This window comes from Molothrus aeneus, chromosome Z (assembly GCF_037042795.1).
Source record: "Molothrus aeneus isolate 106 chromosome Z, BPBGC_Maene_1.0, whole genome shotgun sequence".
Taxonomy (NCBI): Eukaryota; Metazoa; Chordata; class Aves; order Passeriformes; family Icteridae; genus Molothrus; species Molothrus aeneus.
Window position 1 is genome coordinate 33080144 of NC_089680.1, and position 21946 is coordinate 33102089.

General features: G+C 39.1%; 1 protein-coding gene across 1 annotated transcript; it reads right to left on the bottom strand.

The window, feature by feature from the left end:
* Positions 1–1167: 1167 nt before the first annotated feature.
* CDK7 (cyclin dependent kinase 7) lies at positions 1168–20575 on the bottom strand. Its single transcript, XM_066569616.1, has 12 exons — positions 20421–20575; positions 20155–20214; positions 17065–17098; positions 15209–15276; positions 13334–13402; positions 11904–12014; positions 10624–10742; positions 9508–9607; positions 7671–7757; positions 5791–5940; positions 4085–4232; positions 1168–1376 (listed from the first exon to the last, which is right to left on the bottom strand). The coding sequence occupies exons 1-12, from the start codon at positions 20478–20480 to the stop codon at positions 1351–1353; spliced, it is 1032 nt and encodes a 343-aa protein (XP_066425713.1). The 5' UTR covers positions 20481–20575; the 3' UTR covers positions 1168–1350.
* Positions 20576–21946: the final 1371 nt, after the last annotated feature.

The following is a 21946-nucleotide window of genomic DNA, read 5'->3' on the forward strand; positions in this document are numbered from 1 at the left end:
TATTCTGATTAACATATTTTTGAACCTGTGCCAGTGAGAAGTAGGACTGTAGTTATCTTAATCCTCTAGCCTGCAATGAAGAGGATGATGTTTGATTAAACGGGCAATAAAAACTTATACAACTAATGTTAATGGATAAGCTTTTCTCTACACTCTCAATTACCCATCCTAGGAAATCTGTTTACTTTTCAACTGCCAACAACCAATAGAGAACACAGTAGGCTACAGGGAAAATACCAACTCTTCTTCCTTACAAGGCCTAATACTTTACATTAGCAGCTCAAGTAGCAGCAAAATGAAGGAACACATAAGCAAGATGATGGTTGCTGTTCCTCTACAAGCCTCAAAGTCTTGCACTAGTATACTCACCACAAAATTAGAAAAGAGAATGCTGAATGTGGTTCCAAGGCAGAAAGATGACAATGGCTCAGCAGGTATCCCTGAGATCCACTGTACAACAGCAGGCGGGCACACAGTTAAGATGCAGCACCAGCGTGTGTAAGCTTGGTTCTCTCCACTGCAGAAGTCTAGTTACCTAATAGAAACTTTGCTACCTCTTGAATTCAGGCAAAGCTGAGTCCAGTGTCTGCACTGCAGATTGTCCTACAGACACAGGCTGACACGAGAACTAGTGTAGTGCAATTTCCCCAGCTGGATCTCCCTCCTCTGTCTCTCACTGCAATCTTCAATGCTTTGAAGGAAACAGTATTTGTATATTTTCCTCACATAACTTCTCCTGCAACAATGGAATAGGAAAAAAAAAACCCTCCAAACAATTCACATTAAATCTGCACTTCACACTGTTTTCAAGTCAGTGGATGTGTCTTTGCAGAAGTCTGAATGCGTGACTGCTGAGAGAGCGTATGCAAACTCATTTGTTAATACTTGAGCCTACTAACTGAAACAAAAACATATCCTACCCTTTCCTCACAGGGATACACTTTTATTATAGGTCTAGAAGACAGTCATATGTTCATCTAAGCTGCATGTGAGAAGAAAATGTTATTTGTAGTTTTCCCCCTTAGGATACATATGTGTGCAGAACAGCACGTGATTCAGCACAGAGGTTCTGCAAAATTACTCTGTGTACACCTGTAGCCTGCAAGCAGTTTTGACAGTTATTGTCTCAGAGCATGACTCTAGAAGGACAAGACAGCAAACCAGATAATCTTTTTTTCTCAATAATGATTTTATTGTAAAATGAAGGGTTAATAAAAGTTCTCTGTCCATAAGGAAATAATAAGTTCATATTTTATATATTAAAATACTGAAAAATAACCATCCAGCGACGATTACAGTGTTTTATCAATGGCTGGGACTCAGGGCATTTTCACTCATCATCCACAGCAATCAAAAAATCAGTTTTTTTGGTAATCCTGAAAAGTGTAAATCACATTGTTAACAAAGTATAGAGGTCCAGCCTCCTCCTCAAGTCCCCCTCCTACTCTTAACTGTTGAATGCTGCTTATGACAGTGATGACATGATGACATTTTCTAACAAATCCATGAGAGAGTGCCAGAATCAAAGTTCACTTGAAGCAGTATGTATATTCCAAAAGTCATAAATTCTGTAAATAAGTTTTAATTGCATTTAGGATACATGTAAATATTTCTCTTTGTTCATATAAAAATCTAACTGTTGATATGCAAAGCTAACCACTTAATTCTACTTTGAAACCCAAGAAAAGCAAGCTGTTCTAAGGCTTAAACTTGTCCCACCACACACATACTCTAAAGGATTTTTCTTATGTGCTGTCAAATCTAGGACAAATTCTTAATCTTATATATGGAGTGTTTTTGTTTTTTTTCAAAACCAATAGCTTTGATATCAGATTCCTTATGCTTAATCTACATAGAAAAACTTCAGTGCATCATCCTTTATAATCCCTGTTTTGTGTAGCTACAGCTCTGTAGTATTGCATATTAATAGGACTAGAAATAGGTGTTCTGGGGAAGCAGTGCTGCTTCTGGTTAAGTGACAGAGAGGAGATGGGCAGTTATGTCATCATAGAATCAGTGTCTCCCAAAACCTCACTGATCAGAAGTAAGTGATAGCAGCAGATACAAAGCACGTATGTTTCACACTTTTCTCAGGCAGTCATCCATCTAGTGGTAGTTTTCCTCTGAGAATAGAGGCTGTTTTCTGAGAAGTATTTAGATTTGGTGAACACACCCCACAGGCTACAGGGGTTTGTTCTTGTGGAAAAGCAGCACATATGGCAATGGCATGAATCTTTATCCCAAGAGTCAGCTCCTAGTGCCAGTAATTTCAAAGAGGATACCGATCAGCAAGCACTCCGTTTATTCTGCCATGTTCTGGAGTACTAACTCAACAGGGCTAGGGGAAAGAAATGTGCTCTGTAGGATGCAAGGGCATTCTAAGAATTTCATGGAATGCAACTTATTTTTCTTGGAAATTACATTTGCACATTTCCACCCCTGACAGCAATGTTGTCCTTCAAATTTTTATTTAAATCAAGACTGGAGGATTATTCTTCCAAATTACTATTCAGATTTTAAATTTAGATGGTAATGCTATGTAGGAAGAGCAAATGGAATCCAGGGCAGCAGATTTGCTAGCTCTATCATTGGCTGTCTCCTTTAAGATTTGTTGGCACTAGAGGAACTACTTTTGAAACCTTCTGGATCTGTCAGCCCATCTAAGGCAGTAACATGAATGAAAATCCACATTAGAAAATACATCATGTCTCCATTTCCAGTTGGTAGAAATTATAATTGCTTTTTATACCAATACTCAAAGGTCTCAATAAGTAATGCTAACTTCTTTACCGTCTCATTTCTAGCCAATCTCAAAACTCCTAGCATTTACACAGAAGCATGGAAACATGTTAAAGCAACAATTGTTCTAGCTTGATAGAGCTCTGGAAACTCTGCTCATTGTCAAATGCACAAATTCAAATCATTAAGTCACAGAAATCAAGCAAGCATTTCTCTCTTTTTCCTGTCCTTTAGTTAACAGGTGTATTTTAGGGTGTATACCCCCAAACACTTATCACAAACCCTCACATGATCTTTGGAAAATGACCTAAAATGCTTGAATTAATTGTCTATGCTATTGTAACTTGACAAGTCCCCACATGCCAGAACACCCATGGTTTTGCAAACAATGTGCAAGTAGTCAGCTGATAACTTTTTTTTTTGAGATTGAAAACTCAAAGTAGTGAACCTAATGTATTTTACTTCTAATTTGATGAAGACATAGAAACAACAATTCAAAGTGCCTAAAAAGCAAGCTGAACCCTAATAAGGGAGATTTCTCTCTGAACTCAAGAGGAAATACACTTTTATCAAAGTAGCTCCATTCAAAAAAAAAATCACTCATATTAAAACTGAGTCTCATACTGGCAATAACAAAAAGCTGATGATAACCTGACAGCTGCTATCTAGCATATTCCAGATGCTAAGAAGACCAACTCAAGTTTAAAAATAGTATTTGCCTCCCTAATAGAAGGCCTGAGTAATTTAGTGTCAGATACAGTCTTGAGTCCTGAGAACTTGTGTTGCCACAAAGGTATTAAATACATCCTACTGTCCGGAGAAGACTGAAGGTGAGCTTAATGTTCCTGACCCAGAGTGGTCTTAAAAGTTAACCTCCTTACCTTAAAACAGAGTGAGCAAAAATCTCTCCTCTGAATCTGATCTACCCTCTCCAGCCTGTCATTTCACAGAATATCATGCTATGTTTCAGACTCTCTCTCTTTTCTTAAGTGGTGTGAAGTTAAATTACTTCCACCTGAGTAAGAGGTCTCAGGGAAAAAAAAAAGGTTCATCATAATAGCCTATAATTTACTGGGGAGTACCACTCTCCATTTCAGAATTAATGGAATAGGGTTATTTCTTCTAATAGATTCCTAAGCATCATTGAAGAGCCTTTTTTGTGCTAATTCTGTTAGAACACAGGGCTAAGTAATTCTGACCTCAAACCATATATCATTAAAGGGCTTCAGCCAGTGCTCAGGGAATTAGTTCATTTAGAGAGTTTTTTTTCTAAAACACTGGAAGCATCCCATTCTCTCTGAACATGTAGCTCCTATTTAAAATTGGTGACATATTACAAAGTTACCTTGATCTATTCCATCTGTTCTTTTCCTTTTTAAATTTAAAAGTGCATTTTGTGGCTCCTTTGCCGCTTCAGCAGGACAGTTGGGTCTTGGAAGCTGATTTCCTGGAGTGGGTCCTGGTCGGTTACTGAAATACTTCTGTTTCAATGCCTTAATGATAATCGAAGAAAAATAAACAAGTAATTAGTATGAAGTGTAATTTATAAAGAGGTTATAGTGAAACCAAGCACTTTTAATTGGGCCTTAAAAACTACTTGAACACTTTTATACTACAGAGTGGCCTCAGGGCAAATAAAGGTTTTGTTTGCAATTACTATCCACCCCACATGGATCTGTAAAGCAAGAGATAATTGTACACTCCTATTTTTAACCAGTATTCAGACATCCTGACAAAACTAGATTATTTTGTAAGAAGTCTTGTATAAGTGGCTTCTAGCTCTGAAGAGCTTACATTCTGAATAGACAGATCAGATAAGATGACAATATAAAACTAAGTAGGAATAATGAAAAATTAAGGGAACATTTTTGAAGTCTTCATCAGATTCACAATCTAGACACTAGCTGTTTTGTTAGTTTTTAAGATGGGTCTTTCCCCCATACTTCTCTAACTGTGCTGTTTCTACCCTGTAAATTGTGAGAAAGAAATCACTTGTATTAGAGCAGAAGACAAACACTAGTTAGCAAGATTGGGTTCATGTAGCAGAATTACATACCTTACTTTAAATTTTTGGAACCATGAAGTGTGATTAAAAAAAAGTAGCTGTCTCTTAGGTAATCATTTCTTGTGCCAGTTACCTGATATTCAATGTCAGCTATAAAGTTTAGACTAGAAAAGTAACATATTCAAGTCACTATCTTATAATATGACCTGAAAAATGACTACATACTTTTGAACTATCACAGAAATGTCTCAAGCATAGCAGAACTAATTATCTGGAAACTTACAGTGAATGTTCTTAAAATGGTGGCCAAAACAGCCTGAATGTGCTCTGGAAAAGTCTTCTAGTAAAAAGATACATAACACATGCGCTGATCTCATGGATTCAAATCTAAGCAGCAGTGAGGGAGTCCTGGCTCAAAGGGGAAAGTGGTTTCTTGCATGCTTCCCTATCAGTGTAAAGTGATAGAGATACACTTTTAACTGCCAACTGGTGTATGCGCCTCATCACAGAAATTAGTATTGCAAACTAGAACATTCTGCAAGATTTTTCTTCCAAGTCCTCCATTTCTCCCTATCACGAAGTAGTAAAATTTAAAGTTACACACAAAAGGATAATTAGATAAGAATGATGGTTTGATCACCACAGAATTTTATGTTTAAGAAGTACCATAAAAGTTTAAAATACATTGCAGAAGAGACAGGATGAAGTGAGGAGAAAAATCTTCCAAACCCAGGGAATAAGATATGCTATGTTAAGACTTAAAGGTTAAGTTTTAGGTGACTGAATTCAGCATGTCAAATATGACTGTTGGAAGGTCATGGCTCATACACATTTTAGTTCTCTACCTTGACTCCACACTGGGAATGGAGATGACCACTTAGTACTATCCATGCCTTTCACAGTTCTTTCTATAAAACACTGGGATTATGTTTCTTGTAATTCATGTCATGCTTCATTTCAAACATGGCTAACTGGCTTAAAAAAACATTTACCTGATATTAACAGTGGTTTAATGAACATTAGGAGATAACCCAAGTGTACTATACCTGAGTAGCTGTTACTCTAGTGGAAGGATTAAATGTGAATAAGCCTTGAAGAAGACTGAGCAGATCATCACCAGCTGCACTGAAGATATGCTGAAGTGGCATTCCAGGGAATGGCTTAAATGTGACATAATCTGGAAGACTTGTCATCCCCTACAAAGACCAAAAATGGAATATATGTTTTTCCCCTAGAAAGAGTTCAGCTTTTCACAGAAAGTGAACTGCATATGGCTTTTTCACCAGAAGCAACTTATCTTTCAAAACACATTGCTAATACTTGGTCACTGAAATAAAATAACTAGAGGTATAGAAGGTCATAAAAGCTCTTTTTTAAGTAACTGTTACAGTGTGAAACAGCTATCCCACATGATCTGTCCTTCCCTTGCCTTAGTTGTGACCAGTCCAAAAGGAAAAACTGCTAAAGGAAGTAGGAAAGAATTTTGGACTGGGTCAGACAAATGAAATAAAACCTCCTTTAGTGAGCTGACATGGCAAGAGGGAAAATATTTACAAAAGAGTCAGTCTTCACCTTATCTACATTAATAAACATTATCTGAACATCGTGTGCATTTTGATTTTAAAAGCACAATTGAAACTTTATATGGACAATGGGAGGAGGGAAGGAAAATATGCACCAAGCAGTTAGACAAAAAATTAACTGCATACTTTTTTGTCCTCTAGGTATGAAATCAACCCCATTGTGTTCACATTCTAGCATAAAAATTACACAGACAATTGTAACAGACAATTACACAAACATAATGATTTTATAGTGTCTTAAGTATTTAAAGCCTTAGCTGTCACACTTCAAGTTTGTCCAAGTAAAGTAAAATATTAAAACAAAGTCAAATATGTGTTCAATCAGTTATAATCTTGATAGTAAAGGCTGCAATTATTAAAATGTACACATTTGGAAATGAACTTGGGAATTATGTCATCTTTGTTGCGTTAACCAATCTCCTATTCCCTCTTTTCCCCACTAGTATCTTAAATTTTCCTCTCCACAGGAAGCAGAAATGTCATTGCAAAAACCTTCATGCATTCCATTTAGAACCCTCGAGAAATATCAGAATTGTGGGGGCCTAGCAGTGCCTCACAGGGCAGTTCTCCATTTGGCTACGGCTCAATTTCATGATCACATACCAAAGCATTCCAGCACCACTTACAATAAAGAAAAGCTGCATGGAGAGAAGGCAGAGGTGAACAAGTCCAGTGACCACTTCCACAACTCAGTAACAAAAGACAACATCCTGATCAGGGAATTTTGGACTCCCTGTGTCCAGAACTGGTACAAGTAGCTCATCGGACATTATGTCCTGCTTCCTGTCACTCTGTTTAATAATCATGGTTAGGTAGGTCATTGTGTGATGTGACAGTAAGTTTGGCCTGGTGTTACTTAACTTGCTGTCATCTCAGAGAAAATTGTACTGGTTGTATTTGTTTCAGGATCATTATTGAGGCAAATTGTTTATCCTTAAAGCTGTTGGTCTGTGTTTTGTACTATCCCCAAACTATAATTTGCCAAGGCCAACTTAGGTCCCTGCAAATGGTTCCTACTTCTGAAAGTGATTAAAGCCTTCCAGGTTAAAGCATGCTAATTAAACAAGCACCTCAAAAACGTTAAGCAGCAACAATAATCTCACACTAGTAGCCATCTGAAACTGCGCATATAGAAAGGGAATCAAGAAGCGTTGATACTGTTACTGTTAACCAGAGGTTTGGTCTGAGAGAAACAACAAATCTCAGCTGCTTCATGAGATGAAGCAGCTAGCTACCTTCTGAAAAATCTACTCAAGTATTCTGGTATAATCATTTAATTTCAAGAGCTAAAATAGAGAGTATCAAGTAAAACCAGTATCGGTCTGTTAAACAAAATGACTCACAGGCCATTGTTCTTCTGTTGGAGTGCCCAGTGTTTCAAATATCCTTGTCAGCTGGTCAAGATCAGAGTCTCCAGGCAAAAAAGGAACCTGGAAAAAGTACATGGCATTTGATTGAATTAGCTTCTGAACTTCAATTTTAGAAAGAAGCTTTGAGTGATACTGCATAATTGCAAGGCAAAAGCCCCCTGTATACCACCTCCCCACAAAGAGGTACACTCGATATTTGAGGCATTCTATTTATGCTCAAATAGATTCTGAAAGTTTCCTGAACCTAGCCTTGGTATCCTTGACTTGACAGCAGACAGCTTAAACATAAGACTATGTTTAATCACAACCATATGAATGTAAAATTTACTAAACACAGAAAAGATTTTATATCTCAGTTGTCAGCCTAAAGTCAGTTGGTCATGGTGATCTTTTCACCACTTGTTCTCAGAAGGTAGCTTTTATATATATTTAAAGTGAATCACAAGTTTGCCTTATGAAATTAAATGAAAACATGAGGGAGAGTAGAGACCCACTAGGATGGAAAACTGTCTCTGATCAGTGTCCCATGTCATTTAAATAAAGCAAAAAACTGAAAAGGGGCTATCTGCCCAGTCCAACTTCTAGCTCATATATCAGGCACACAATGTAAGGAAAAAGAAATTTGGTGACCAAAGCAAATGTATGAAGAATTAGGGGCCGTGTTTAATTAATTAGGACAGAAAAACCATAATGGATATCCCTAGTAGACAGCATAATATATTGTGGCATCATTAAAGCCCCTTGGAATATAAACTGCTTTCATAAAAACCTCTCAGAAGTTGCATTGTTCTGAAAAAGGACACATACATTTCAAAATATCACAGTGATAAAAACTGAACCATAATACACTTTGTGTTTTGTGACAAAACAAAGAATCAACTGAATTCAAAAATTATTGGCTTACTAACTTTGCTTAAATGCATTCAGATTTAGCAGGTCTAATGCATATTTATGTATCCATCACCAGTGCTGCTTGAAGAGCCACTGTACATTTCCATATTTGACCTGCCAGTCAAATTCAACCAGCACACCTATTTGGTGTGACCAATCAAAGCAAAAGGTTTCTTTCAAAGTGTTTTCACACACAAGTCTCTTTATGATATGGCCACAAAAGCATTCAAAGGTGCAGAAACCAAACAGAAGTCACTTAGTCATGGAAGATAAATTGTACTGCAGGCTACTTCATGCCTTCAGCTGTGTAGCCCAGCCCTCCACTGCTCCCCTCACACTTTAATGTCTTCTCCAAAGAGCTGTAAAATAAACATTCCACTTCAGTGGAAAATATTCAAGGACCATTACATTTGTGTACCACACTGAGGACTGCCATAGGATTATCCCGATGTTAACCTTCTCAGCTTCATTCCAGTATTGTAAACTAACTGCATTTTAGAAGAACATTATTCCTCCACTCATTTTCAATAAAACCACAATTAAGGTACTGGTGATTATAACTGAGGAACAGTGTATAAGGGACAGCCCAAGCACGTATATGCATGTGATGTTACATTCCTAGAACAGTAGTGAACTGAAATAGATGTTTGTGGACTGCAAGTTACCTACTTGACCTCTCCCAAAGCAAAACTGGGACAGTTTGTTGCAACTTTTTAACCCAGATGTTTAAAGACTTCCAGTGCTTGTGATGTTTATGAAGCCTCAGTCAATCCCAAAAGCCACTTTCATTACAGTTAATAAGATTTTGGAAAATCTCTTCTGGCCTGTGTTCACCTGATTTTAGCAGGGAAGAAAAAACCCATAGAGAGCCATAGCGAACAGAAGGACAAATACAAAATGCTTACATTTGAATACTTACTCTGAGGAGCAATTCAGCTAAAATACAACCAACAGCCCACATATCAACACCAACACCATACATTCTAGCCCCAAACAATAGTTCTGGGGCTCGGTACCACCTGAAAAGAAAACACATTTTGGAAGAATAACCTGGCTTTGCTCATGTCAAATGCTACATACTGTAGCAATGCAAAAGCTAAAAAAACGATTTAACTTCTACCTATATACTTTTCAGACATTGAAGAGCTGTATTCTACAAACTGTTTTGTTTAAAAAAAAAAGAATAAATTTGTGCACATGGCACCCTAGGGTCTTGTACAACCACAGATTAATTGCAGTTTCAACTGACGTGATTACAAGTATTGAACAGCAGACACACAAGGAAGAAAATTCTTAACATGCAGGTAAATTGAAATTTTTTTAAAATTTTATGTTGAATGAATCACAGCAAGACAGAATTCCTCCCATCCCCAAAGAATTTCTGTATCAACAGACCTAAGTACAGAGACTACTTTTATGTAAAATGAGCCTTGTTGTTTTGAAAAAACTATTCACACTGCCTAAGAACAATCAAGTTCAATGAAATGACACTGCATTTGACATTGTAGAATTTCTGTCTTTTGAATAAAGGTGTTAAACCAGCTTTGCCTGAATAGTTTTAGCACGCCAGCAGTCAGAAAGCAAAATGTTGCGTATTTTGCAGCCCCACTTTTTATAGCATACCTTAAATAAGCATGCCAGAAAAACCACTTATAAATATTTAAATTGGTTCAAGTGTTTGTCTCAAAATAGGTAATGTGAATAGCTCCAAAAATGGTTTTAGGTTCTTGTGATTAGCAGAAAGTAGCAGCTGTCTTGCTCCAAAATCCAGGCTTCTAAGCAGATATGTACTATTTCCAGACATTTCAAAAGAGTATAATTTTGACAGATAACAAGAACCACCCCCACAGATGCATACTCAAGCAGCTCTTATGGAGACTTTGTTAAACAATGCTTCCTTGTGGTATTTTTATGCAGCTCTTGCCACATCACGTGAGCAGATGCCACTCTGAATATGTTGATTTGACATATTTCAAGAAACACCTATAAAGTAACTAAACAATCTCTGTGTAAGAAACAAAATAGAGTGTCTTACCTTGTGACTACCTGGTGTGTATAAACTCTGTTTGGGCTTCCAAAAGATTTTGCCAAGCCAAAGTCAGCCAATTTTAAAACACCATTTTCATCTAGCAACAAGTTATTTGGTTTAAGATCCTGTCAGTATAGAAAACAAATAATGAGATTTGCCAATATTGATAAAAACAGACATATAATGAATCTCCTGGCAGACATGTCATAACAGTGTTGTAAAATGAAAGATATGATTCTATCCTAAAACCTACCTTGTGAGCAAAAAAATTTAAACCCCCCCAGGATATAAGTATTTCATCATATATGAAAACCATAGTGAGACAGGCCAATTTAATATTAACACATTTAACTTGCAGAGTTTAAAAAAGCCTCCTGATAGGTTTTACATTTTCTGCAAGTACAGCAGTTTTGTTATCTGCACAGCTGCCAAATGAATAATAAAAAGACTTGGCCAATGCTTCAAATAACGGCAGAAATCGCAGAAATCACATCGTTCAATACAGTATACTGTGGGCCGACCTCAGGCCAAGAGAGGTAAATCCAACAGTACCCAACCCAAAAGTATCCACACAGCCATTTGCTCTTTTTATTCTCATCCCACCCACCACCCTCAGCAGCACAGAGGAGAGAAGATCAAAAGCAGGAAAACTCTAGGAGCAGTATAAAGGCTGTTTAATAGGAAAGAACTAAAAATCAAAGCAAACAAGCAAGGTCATGGAAATCCTTCACCACCCGCCAAAAGGAGAGTGATACATAGTCTCCAAACAGCAGCCAGCTTGGAAACCAAAATTCCTCCTTTTTCCTCTACCCCAGTTTTTACCACTGACCAAGACATTATATGCCATGCAGCATCCCTACGGACAACTTGCGTCAGCTGCCCCAGCTGCGTCTCCTCCTTACTTCTTGCCCCAAGCCTACTTATCAGGGCAAGGGCAGAGTGAGAAAAAGAGAAAGCCTTGACACTGCCTGATAGAAAGGAGAAAGCCTCAAGAGTTCAGCTGCTGTGAAAAAAGTCCAATCCATCCCAGGCAGACACAGTTCACACTGATAATTAAAGTCACATCTAACTGGTGAACCTTTTGTAAAGGTATCAAAGTCATAACCCACATCAGTAAATCTTAACATTTCTGGTACTGCTATTATCTCTCCAAAACAGCAAATATGAATGCTTATGGAATGAGACTGTCTAAATTCCAAAACTACCTTCATTAGGCTTTAGACTCTAAATTCACCCAATGTGATTTCTGTTGCAGGATGAAGGCTGTCAATTTAGTACATGCTTACCCTGTGTAGAATCCAATGCTGATGCAAATATTCTAATCCTTGAAGTGTCATCAGCATATATGCCTTGATGTGAGACTGCGTCAACACAATACTTGTATCCTTTATAATAACCTGCAAAGTGTTGAAGTCATGGTAAAGCTCAGCACACAAGACAACCTTATCTCCATTCTTGAGCTCAAAAGTTATTTCCACCTTTAAGACAGGCTTCAGATTGGCAGTCATATATTCTCTACCATTTCAGCCCTTTTCCAGAAAAATAGGTCAGTTCAGGAGATCAGAATTGAAATGGGGAGTCCAGATAGCTTATGTGAACTTTGCATAACCCAACAATGAAAAAATGTGTGGGAAACAGAAGTTCAGCATTTAATCTCAGTTCCATGTTGATACCCAAACTTCAGGACAAAGATGTACAAATACAAATTATAAAAGTGACAGTATACTAGAAATTATGTTTCCACTTATTCCTTCTTTCTCTTTGAAATCTAAGTAACTAATCTTTGTAAATACAGTGGTTTCCTCTTCGTCTTCTATTTCCAAAAAGACCAGAGGGTGTGGCCACTTGATTGTATTTAAAAAAAAAAATCTACTTCAGTTTTCTACATTCTTTGATTTTTAACATTAAAATTCTATGCAAAGACCCCAAAGCTTGTTTGTTAATACTACCGTCCTGCTCAGTAATAGCCTTCCATAAGCTGAGTTACAGAAGAGCTAAGACTGCACAAATTTCATATATGCAGCATATGCTTAATCACAACATGCAGCAGTCTCAGTGGCAGCCTGAGTGATACCACAGTACAATTTAAAGACTGCACACATGTACATCACGCAGTTCAAGAGTACTTAATTTTTCTTTGTACACCAATCTCCATCTCTAAACTTTGCAGAACTACTATGTAAACAGAATGAATCCTCTAAAAGCCTACTCATTACTAACCTCTATTAGCAAAAATCTGATCTAACCTTTTCAAGACTTGCATTCACCTAAATTTCAGCAAGCCTATCTCTAGAAGGCACCAATTTGCAATTACCTAGCATTGTTTCATTTGAAAACATGTTTATAAAGTGCATGTGATTTTACTACCAACTTGTCTCTTACTATATTTTGGTGTCACACTTATGTGAACATGTTTGGTGTTATGCTTATCAACTGCATTCCAGAAGCCATGATCCAGAGGTCTGACTGGAGTTCCAGAAAACTAACATAGTAAACACAATTTCTTCCTTTAAGATCATGCAGACAAGTATTTAGAAGGAATTAATCAAATGAGAACTCATAAAAACTGAAATTACTGAAGCTACTTTTAAGACGTGATCTTAATCAACTGACATAATAAAAGTCACCTTTCAAATATGGGCAAATATAAACCTGTTAAAGCAGCACTTTCATAAACCATCTTAAGATACTGAAATAAAGTCTTTAAAAATCTTACCTCTAAATCTGTTTCCATAAAATCAAACACCAGACTAATATTCGACTTGTGTCCAAAAGCATCAATAAGCTGCAAAACAAAATACATTATGATTAAGCAGGCTCTGATTCTTCCAGTTTTCTGAAATTCATCACCACTGTAGTCTGCACGTGGATTTTCAGCTTATTGAGAATTTGCTTAAGTTCTTTGACTTGTAACACAAAAATTCTTACTCAGTTTAGCTTCTTAACTCAGTTTCCAAACTAGAAAAAAAATCCCATTAAATATGGCAATAACGTTTCACATGATTGCCCTTCCTTCCTGGAGATAGGAAAAAAGAGCAAGAATTAACTTTTTCATGTTAACTACAACAGATAATGTAATGCAAACCTTGTCTTCCAAACTTTCCTGTTCTAACTACCCTTTATTGAGACAAGACTAAGTTTGCCCATGGATTCAGCTTTGTGTATCTCCTTCCTGTAAGCATACAGTATTTAGAAATTTTAAGTGTTAGGCTTAGAAACTTCAGACATTTTTATATGTGTATTCATTTTTGTAGCTAGCTTTCCGAGGTAACTAAAACTCTTTTCAGGACATCCAAACAGCCCTTTCTTAGGATGAAGCTGTGTAATGATACGATCAATTTCTAATTTGAGATAACACAAGCATGATACTGAGCAAAAGCAAGAGATCATTTAGCCTGGTGTTCTTCCTTCAAGATGAGGAAGGTATGTGTGCAACTGGTGCAGCTCATTCCTCAGTCTCAGTGTGGTAACCACACAAATTGGCAAATTGCACGGTATTTGTTTGAATAGTTCAGAATAGCAGTGACTGTGCCCCTTACACTCCTAAAACCCACAAAAGTTTTGTAGGGACTACTAAGAGGGGCACAACACCATCTCTTGTTTTTAGAACCTGCTTCTGGAACTCCTGAACATAAATTTGTCTAACTCTTTTTTGAACTGTTGATGCAGTTTGCTTCTACACGGCCCATGGCAACACATCCTATGAGTTCATTACACACTGAGTGAAGTGGTACCATCTCCACTCCTGCTCCAATAGGTTTTAAATACATCTCTTATTTCTAGGACAATGGTGTTTGGAAATATAATTCCTGCATGGACAGCACCTATCACCTTGGTTTTGCAGATCTCCCCATTACCAGCTTTTCCCTCTCCAAAGTGATGAATTCCTCATTTTTTCATAAAGAATATGCTCCATCCCTCTGCCATTTTAGTTGTCACCCCCGGCATATTCTCTAACCTTGATAGCTAAAGCCACCACTTTGAAAGTAGGGTCACAATCCAGAGGAGAACCATATTTCCACTTTTGAAATATGGTTTGAAAAGTATATGGAAAATTCATATTTCATGTACTTGATCATATTGACACTTTCTAATTATCACTATGATCTAACTTTATAGTGTCTTTACCTCCAGTTGGGTATCTGTAGGTGTAAGTATACCAAAATGTAACTGAAACTAAAAAGATACCAGTCTCACTCCTTCCAAAAGAGATTTTAAACATCATATCTATGTGCTGAAATAAGCCTGCTATTTTATACACGCTAATAAGCCACATGACTTCCCCATTACCATTGCTTTAAAAAGCCTGCTTTTTGACTGTCACCAGTTCCATATGAAGCAATCAATCAAGTAAATTCAGCGCTGTGTTCATTAGTAATTCTATCAGAGCTGCAAAACCAAGCAATCTACATTTTCACAATTGTTCCACCATTAGCATCTATGTAGGCCCAGGCAAAAAACTGAAAGGATTTAAAAAAAAACCACCTTTGCCTTTGTTACTGAAATAGGCACAAAATAATTGACATAATAATTGTTGAATTACTGAAAGTATTTGTAGACTGATTCTAGAACTAGCATTTATTTTACTTACACCAATAATATTTGGATGGCTTAGCTCCTGTAACAGTTTTATCTCCCTGAGGGCAGTCCTGTTGATTCCTACATTGATGGAAAGAAGAAAAGAAGATGAAAGAACAAAATAAAAACTCTGGATTAAGCTCCAAATAAACCTGTTGTTCTGCTACTCACAGACTATTTACTACTACAAATTACATTCTTAACACTAGTCAATTTGCTAAGTAACACAGACATTGCCATAACTAACTAAATTGCTGCAAAATAAAAATGGGCATACACTTTCTTCCATTTCACACCATAGTAATCAGGCTTAGATTATGAAGCAACACATCTACATTTTGGCAAAAAGGGAAAGTTGTAGGAAAAAAAAATCACCTTTTTCAGGGTATTGGAAGACTTCCTTTAATTCTAAAGAAAAGTTTCATTTTGCAATCAGTCCCTCAACACGTCTCGCTTCCAGAGGGAGGCATACTGTCAACACTCATTAATAAACCTCTTTTCTTTTTGACATATCATTATCTAATTATGCAAGGCACACATTTTTCTACATTCATGCTGTAGCATATATAAGGCATAAAAGAGAGAGTGACCAAAACCTGCTTACTCTTGCTTGAATCTTCTCATAAGCAGATTTGATCGAGTTAAAATCAGGGTCCAACAGGGAGCAAATGGTGCCCTTCAGCAGTCACACTGATGGCACTGTATCAAATCATGGTTCCTGCAGGGTACCAATTCCTCCTTCAAAAATGCGAGAATGTGTGGCTTGTATGAAAACTCGCAAGCAAATACTCCTGTGGTGTATCATGCAGGAAGTTGCAGCTGCACATGAGCTGAAAACCAGTGCTCTTCTAAAACCTGTCATATGATTCAATGGTAAGACTAGCAAAGTTTTGGGTCAAGCTACATGGATTACTTTACATTCCTGCTTTGCCTGTTTTAATTACATGTTTTGGAATCAAATTAACAAAGGCTGCCTTTGGGTAGGCACAGTCTTAGATGAAAACAAAAAAGCATGCCATGTTATCAGATAACACAGGGAAAGCAGATATGATCATTATTTTGAATAACATCTTTCATCTACAGCTAGACACTGTAGAGGCCAAAAGTAATGACTGTCCCTAAGGGCCATGAGGCCACTGAGGGCCAAGTGGATCACAACTCTCAGGTAGCTGGCCAAATTGTGAGACTCTGGGATGAGTGATCAGTTTCTCTTTAAAAGAAAAGAACTGGAGATTTGATAGCAAAGACTCTTCACTGGAAAGCTGGTAACCGGATGAAAGAGTCCTGAAGGACAGCAGCCTGCACACAAATAAAATTCTGCACCTGGCAGGCAATAAGACCAAGATTACTTAGTTTCAATTTGCCATATCCACACCTACAGGCACAGGGCTGGTCAGAGCACATGCTCCATAGGGCTGAACATGAAAAAAACAGGACACAGAGACAAGAGTTTTGATCTTGTTTTTATCCACTTTTGCCTCTGAACATATCACAAAAATAGAACAAAGGAAACATCTGAAAACACACAAAAACTCTCACTCATCTTAAATACTTAAGGAACAGAGATGTATTGATACAAAAAGGTATTTTAAACTCAGTGCTGTTGTTATTATTACTAATATTCTATGCTATATTCATGTTTGAATTCCATTAAAATTGAGAAGTTATATACTCATATGTAAACATATACCATGCATGCAGGTATCTAGGCTGGTTTTGGTTGTCCCTGCAGCTTGTGAAGCAAACCTCTACTAAGCCTTACTGAGCTCAATGTTCTCAGCCAATGGTATGGGAAATGAATGTATCAATTCAGAAAAACAAAGCAAACAAAGCACAGCTTCTACAGTATGAATTGGTTTTAAAACTCACCATCTTTAGCTTCTGATCTATGCCCCAGTTTAATCTGAAAATAAATATTTCATGTTAAGCAAGATTAAGATGGTGGGGAATACATTTTTTTAATGTTGCTCCTCTAAGACAGAATTAGTTTTAGAGTAACGAAGCACTTTACAGCTGGGTTAGTTTTAACTGGAGGTTATTTCCCCTTTAAAAAATAACTATCTCTACAGCATTTGTTTTTACAAAAAATAGCAATGAGGGCACTAAAAAGAGACATAATGCAAGTATAAACTACTTTGTAGCCACAAAGATTTATTGCATCACTAAATGAGCTTCTCCTTAGGGAGAAATGAGAGCTAAGTAATTGACAGTTATCTTAGAGTGAGTCTAGTAAAATTAGCATAGGCTGTAAACTCAGGCAGACTCTAGGTCCTTTTGTCTCAATCATCTAATGACTTGAAATTTTAAGTCCAGAGTCCTACCATTGATATTTCCAGATGATAAAAGTTAAGAAAATATTCTGATAAAACAAAGAGTGCTCTCCACCACAGCCTCTACCAGCAGCAACCATATAAGACAAATATTGAAATGCTAAAGGAATTAGTGCATTAAACAAGATTGCTTACTATTGACACAATTCAAGCTGTTGAGTCTTCAAATAAAGAAACCACTGTAACATGCATTTTTCATCCCTTACAAAGAGCAGCTGAAGACCCATTTTTAATATAAAAACTTCCTGCAATTCCTTCAGATAGTAACAAGTGAAACACTTTATGACAATGTAAGCATTTTCATCATTGGTATGAAAACAAGCATGTTGGAGAGCCAAGATCATTTTTGTCATATTTAATCAAAAAACAATCATACTGGATAAGGGACATAACTGGAAAACTCTGAAGTCTAGTAAGGCCCTCTGACTACTACTCATTATTGTTTGTTGAAGTTGGCAGCAACACAGTAAAAAATAAAGGACTGAGGGTACTCAAAAGAGACTTGAGGGCCCCAGGACAATTAATAAAAGGATATGGAGCACAAATAGTGATCCTTCTGGTATCAAGAAATAATACTGATAGGAATAGGAAGATCCATCAGGTTGCCATGTGGCTCTGAGGTTGGTGTCACAAGAAAAACTTTGGGTTCTTTGACAGTTAACTTTTGAACTCCTGTTCTACTGACACTTGATGGGTTGCACCTTTCTCAGAGTGGAAAAAGAGCTCTGGCACAGAAGCTAGCAGGGCTCATTGGCAGAGCTTTACACTGGCTTGGAAGGGAGAAAAGGAAAACACCCGGCTCACCAGTGATAATCAGTGGGACAGTGTGTCAAAACTTGAGGAAATGAACACTAATGGGCTACCTCGATCTGCTTCATGAGGTGTTGGCTACAAAGTACACACCTGAAATGTTTATCAATACATGAGGAGCAAACAAGAGGAGCTCAAAGCTTTGATTCAGTCCCACAGATTTGATATCATTGACTTAAATGAAACCTGGTGGGATCAGTCCTGAGACTGGAGTGCCCTGTTGGGCAGCTGCAGGCTCCTCAGGAGATGCATACAGGACAAAAGAGGCAGAGGGGTGGCATCATATGTAATGGAAGGGCTGGAATGTACCAAGCTTACAGCTGGCAATGGTGCAGTTGAGAGCCTCTGCGTAGGAAACAAGGGACAAATAATGTGGATGTCATTGTGGGAGTTTGCTACACACCTCCCAGCCAGGATGATGAAGTTGATGGATTATGCTTTGAGGAACTAAGGGATGCTTCCAAATCAACTGCCCTTGCTCTTATGGGGGACTTCAACTTGCCAGAAAGCAACTGGAAGCATCACACAACAGATACAGCCTGGGACAGAAGATTCCTGAAAACCTGGACAACTTTGTGGAAAAGGTCCTACGGGAGCCAACTCAAAAAGATGCCTTCTTGGATCTGCTGCTTGTCAACAGAGAGAATCTCATGAGCAAAGTGGAAACTGAGGCCATCCTGGCCACAGCAATCATGAAGCCATTGAGTTTAAAATCTCTGTTAACAGTAGGAAAGTGCCAGCAAAACTTCAACCCTGGACATGAGGAGAGCAGACTTCAGGCTACTCAGGGAATTGGTAAGTAAAGTCCCCTGGAAAAACATTTTTGCAGGTGCTGGGTCCATCAGTGCTGGCTACTTTTTAAGCATCACCTCCTAAGGGCACTGGAGCATGTAATTCCCAAATGTCACAAGTCAAGCAGATGAGGCAGAAGGACAACTTGGCTGAACAGGGATGTCCTCTTGAATATAAGGTAAAGAAGGAAGGCATATGCTCAATGGAAGCAGGGTCAGGTGACATGGAAAGAATATAGAGAGGCTGCTTCACACTTATTATTAGAAAGGGAATCAACATGTGATGATGGCCAACCTCAACGGACAAAGCTGCAAGAAACAAGGCTCTGCTAATTCAATTATTCAGGAAACATTTGTCTAAAAATGACAAGACTTGAGGTAACAGCGCAAAGCTGATTCAGGGGAGTTTAGGATGGATACTAGGATAAGATTCCTCATCCAGAGGGGCTCGGCACTGGAACAAGCCTCCCAGGGAAGCAGCCATGGCACCAAGTGGTGTTTCGACAACTGCCTCAGGCACATGGTGTGATTCTTGCATTGTCCCGCACAGCGATGAGAGCTGGACTTGATGATGTTGACGGGTCCCTTCCAACTCAGCAAGTTCTATGATTCTATAAATTTTAAGGAACTTTATAAAGGATAACATTCTGGAATGAAGGAAATTGTACACTGCCACAGAAACGATTTAAAATAAAACAAAAAACTATCAAGGTACAGTAAAGTCTGCAGTTTAGTAATGTGTGTGTTGGTTTGTTTGTTTGTTGAATGAACCTAACAAATAACTAGAAATTCAATTCACAGACCATGCAACCCTTCAGAAACTCAGAAACACAGCAAAGACACTCCCTCTTCTGGGGTGGGTGGGCATTACAGACAGGTTAACCAGATCATTTAAACAAACTTCTCTATAAATAAAAATGCGTATCATGCCATTTCCCATCAAGTTGGTTAAAAAACCAAAAGTCGTTAGGTAGGTCAAGAGTAACCAGACACTTTGTGACACGCTGAGAAGACATTCTGACACTTACCTTCTTAATAGCAACGATTCGGTTGTTCGTCTTGTCCTTGGCTTTAAAAACGGTGGCGAACTGGGGACAGAGAGAGATGCTGCCGTGAGCAGGGCCTGACAGACTGCGCGAGGGAGAGGCCGCCGAGCCCTCCTCGTGCGCGGGGTGGGCACCGCCCCGTGCCCCCCGCGTCTCCCTCCCGCCGCGGGCGGGCAGCGACACAGGCCGGGCCCAACTGGGCTGCCGCAGCCTCAGGGCCGAGGGCGGCCCCCGCCGCGGTCGCTCACCTGCCCTTCCCCAAGGAAGTCGAGCTTCTCGTAGCGCTTGGCGCGGGCCCGCGCATCCATGGCCGGCGCGCTGTGCGGCGGGATGTGCGGCGGGAGCGGCGGCGGGGATGCCCGGAGCGGCGGCGGCGCTGCTCGGCGCTTTAACCCCGCGGCCCCGCCGCTTCCGCCCCGGCCCGGCCCGGCCCCTGCGCGCGCAGCGGCCCTCGGCGAGGCGCAGGCGCCGTTCCCTGACGGATCGGCCCCGGCTCGGGTGCGCGGCGGAGTCCGCGCTGAGGCTGTGTTCTGCAGCGGGCAGCAGTTCGTCCCAGAGGCTGCTTCTGTTTTCATCCTGATCTCACGTCTGACATTCAGGGACATTTCTGTAATTTCTGTGCTTAGAGAGATAGTTTTTTAATTAAAAAAATTATTATTCTATAGAAAGGGTGCTCTCAGGCACTTTGTTAGGTTCTAGTGGAAATTCTTAATTGTACTTCTATAGTTTCTTCATTATGAATAATTACCTACAATATAGTACTTAAAACTACCGTCAATACCATCAATACTACTACTGTAAGAGTAGTACAGTATTTCTCATACAGGAGAAATTCTCACTTGAAAATTAATTTCCCTACATGCCCAAGCTTTGCTATTGTTTACTAGATTAGTCTGTAAGACCAACAGAGTTGTGTAACTATGAAGAATAGCCAACATGTCAGAGAGCACTTCAGCGTCTTTTTTCCTGCCTGTAAAATCATTCTCAGTGACACATCCAGGTGAAACAGTCTTAACCTCAATCCCTGGAAAAGTGGTGGTGTGCCTCATCCTGGAGGCCATCTCTCCCTATGTGGATGACAAGAAGGTGATCAGGAATACCAACACGGCTTCACTAGAAGTAAATCTTGACCAACCTGATTGCCTTCTACAAGGAAATAACTACCTGCATGGGTAAGGGGAGGGCTGTGGATATTGACTACTTCATGTCAGTAGGGATTTCAATGCTGTCTATTAACATCCTCATAGACAAACTCAGGAATGTGGGCTGGATGAGTGGGCAGTGAGGTGGATCAAGGACTGGCTGAACAACAGATTCAGAGGGTTACAATCAGTGTCACAGGGTCTAGTTGGAGGCCTGTCCCTAGTGGTGTCCCTCTAGTGTCACCCCTAGTGATGTTCAATGCTGTACTGTTCAATTTATTCATCCATGACTTGGATGAAGGGGCAGATGCCTCCTCAGCAAATTCACGAAGGACACAAAGCTGGGCAGAGTGGCTGATACCCCGGAGTGCTGTGCAGCCCTTCTGAAGGACATCAGCAGGTTGGAAAGGTGGACAAAGAACCATCTGAAATTCAGCAAGGGCAAGTGCAGGGTCCTGCACCTGGGGAGGAACAACCCCAGGCACCAGCACAGGCTGGGGCTGCTCTGCTGGGGAGCAGCTCTGTGGAGAAGGACCTGGGGGTCGTGGTGGACAAAAAGCTTGCATGAGCCAGAGTGTGTCCTGGTGGCCAAGAATGGCAATGGTATCCTGGGGGCATTGGGAAGAGCATTG